The 1,513-nt window shown below is 48.4% G+C and overlaps 1 protein-coding gene across 1 annotated transcript in view; it reads right to left on the bottom strand.

The window, feature by feature from the left end:
- Positions 1-770: 770 nt before the first annotated feature.
- The window catches only part of DTX4 (deltex E3 ubiquitin ligase 4), a 38,064-nt gene continuing 37,321 nt past the window's right edge, over positions 771-1,513 (bottom strand). The window contains exon 9 of the mRNA XM_015825024.1: positions 771-1,494. Within this exon, the coding sequence (XP_015680510.1) occupies positions 1,261-1,494 (234 nt within the window). The 3' untranslated portion in view covers positions 771-1,260. The remainder of the gene's footprint in view (positions 1,495-1,513) is intronic.

The following is a 1,513-nucleotide window of genomic DNA, read 5'->3' as shown; positions in this document are numbered from 1 at the left end:
CACACACAATATATGTGACTAATCCCCCAAACATGAGGTAAATAAATTCAAATCAGTATCAGGGGACTCCCCCATACAGAAAGTTCAAAGAACCCACCGTGAACTGTGGGGACAAAGACAGGAAGTGTCTTTCCCTCACCGCCCCCTGATCTCTGCTGATTCTAACCCTCATCAGAAACAGATCAGACGTAGAACAACCTCCCCAACGACGCAATTCACAAACAAAACTGGGACATACAGCTCAGCACTGATCTGGAAAGTCAGTCGATGCGATCTGACCCAGAGGGCTAGTCGACACTTCAGCCAAAAAAGCCCAGCCTGATCCAGCACACCCAGCTACAAGAGCAAAAACAAGGCTTGACTTTGGGAGCCTGGCATAACCCAAGAGATTTACTGCCCCTGTTTCACATTCAGTTCAAATACTAGCTGCAATTAATTCATTCTGTCCTCATCCACTCTGAAGTGGGCCCGCAGAGATTTGGCATGCACTGACCCAGTTTGGAATGCATTCCAAGAGAACGAATTTCCAATCTACTTCACTAAAGAGCAATAAGCAGGCCTCCTGCTCAACTACCTTGGGTGGGAACTATAGATGCAGCCTCTCAACAAGGGAAGCTGGCAGGGAGTGAAGTACTAGACTGGCAAACAGTATATATCATGCCTCACACTGAGCCCATGACACGAAAGCAGCAGGGACATGACAACATGGAACCAGGCACCTAGCTGGGTAAGAAAGAAGAAAAATAAAATAAATGAGAGGGCTGGTTTCAATCTTCTGCACCTCTGAAACAAAGCCATTATTTTTTGACTTGCACACGATTCTGCCATTCCAAGCTGTCTGCTCCCCACAGCCATCCCTTATTGTTCATGGACAGAAGATGCTACTGCATCCCAGAGAGGGCCAAAACCCGGTTTTTGAGATACAAAGCTAAAATAGCTACGGGTACTAAGGTTAATATAACCTCAGACCTCAACAGGACACTCCTCCTCATGCTGAAGAGGAACACAAAAACCTTCCCACGTTTGTTTGCTTTGTGTACGTCAGGTGCCGTGGGCCACATATGAGAACGGGCTGGGAGTTCCTCATTTAAGCAAACCCACTGCTGCATAGCCACAGTTGAGCCTTTTAAGAGGCCTGCAGTAGGAAGATGAGAGGGCAGAGCAGGCACAATGGAAGAGGGAGGAGCTTGACCCATGCACAAGCTGCTATACTTGTCGCTCCTCCCTTGGACAAAGTCCTTCCCCTTTCCTCTTACACTTTCAGTCCTTCTCCTGCATCATGCTCTCCTCTGTAATGCCCTGAGCTGCCAGCTCAGCAAGTACATTGTCTAGGTAGTTGGGATCAGGGTAGCCGTGGCCCGTGAGATTGGACCCAAATTCCGTCTTGTGGTGAATCTCATTCCAGATGACTGTATCCGATTCCCCAGTGGTGCTTGAAGTGCCTATGGCAAAGATCAGCCTTCGATCCCAGGCCACCAACAGCAGTTTCAGCACCTGCCAGAGGAAATGGACA

The sequence above is a fragment of the Protobothrops mucrosquamatus genome, unplaced genomic scaffold (assembly GCF_001527695.2).
Source record: "Protobothrops mucrosquamatus isolate PMUCROS unplaced genomic scaffold, P.Mucros_1.0 scaffold2445, whole genome shotgun sequence".
Taxonomy (NCBI): domain Eukaryota; kingdom Metazoa; phylum Chordata; class Lepidosauria; order Squamata; family Viperidae; genus Protobothrops; species Protobothrops mucrosquamatus.
Note: the sequence above shows the minus strand (reverse complement) of the source record. Positions and strands in the feature narration are given on the sequence as shown.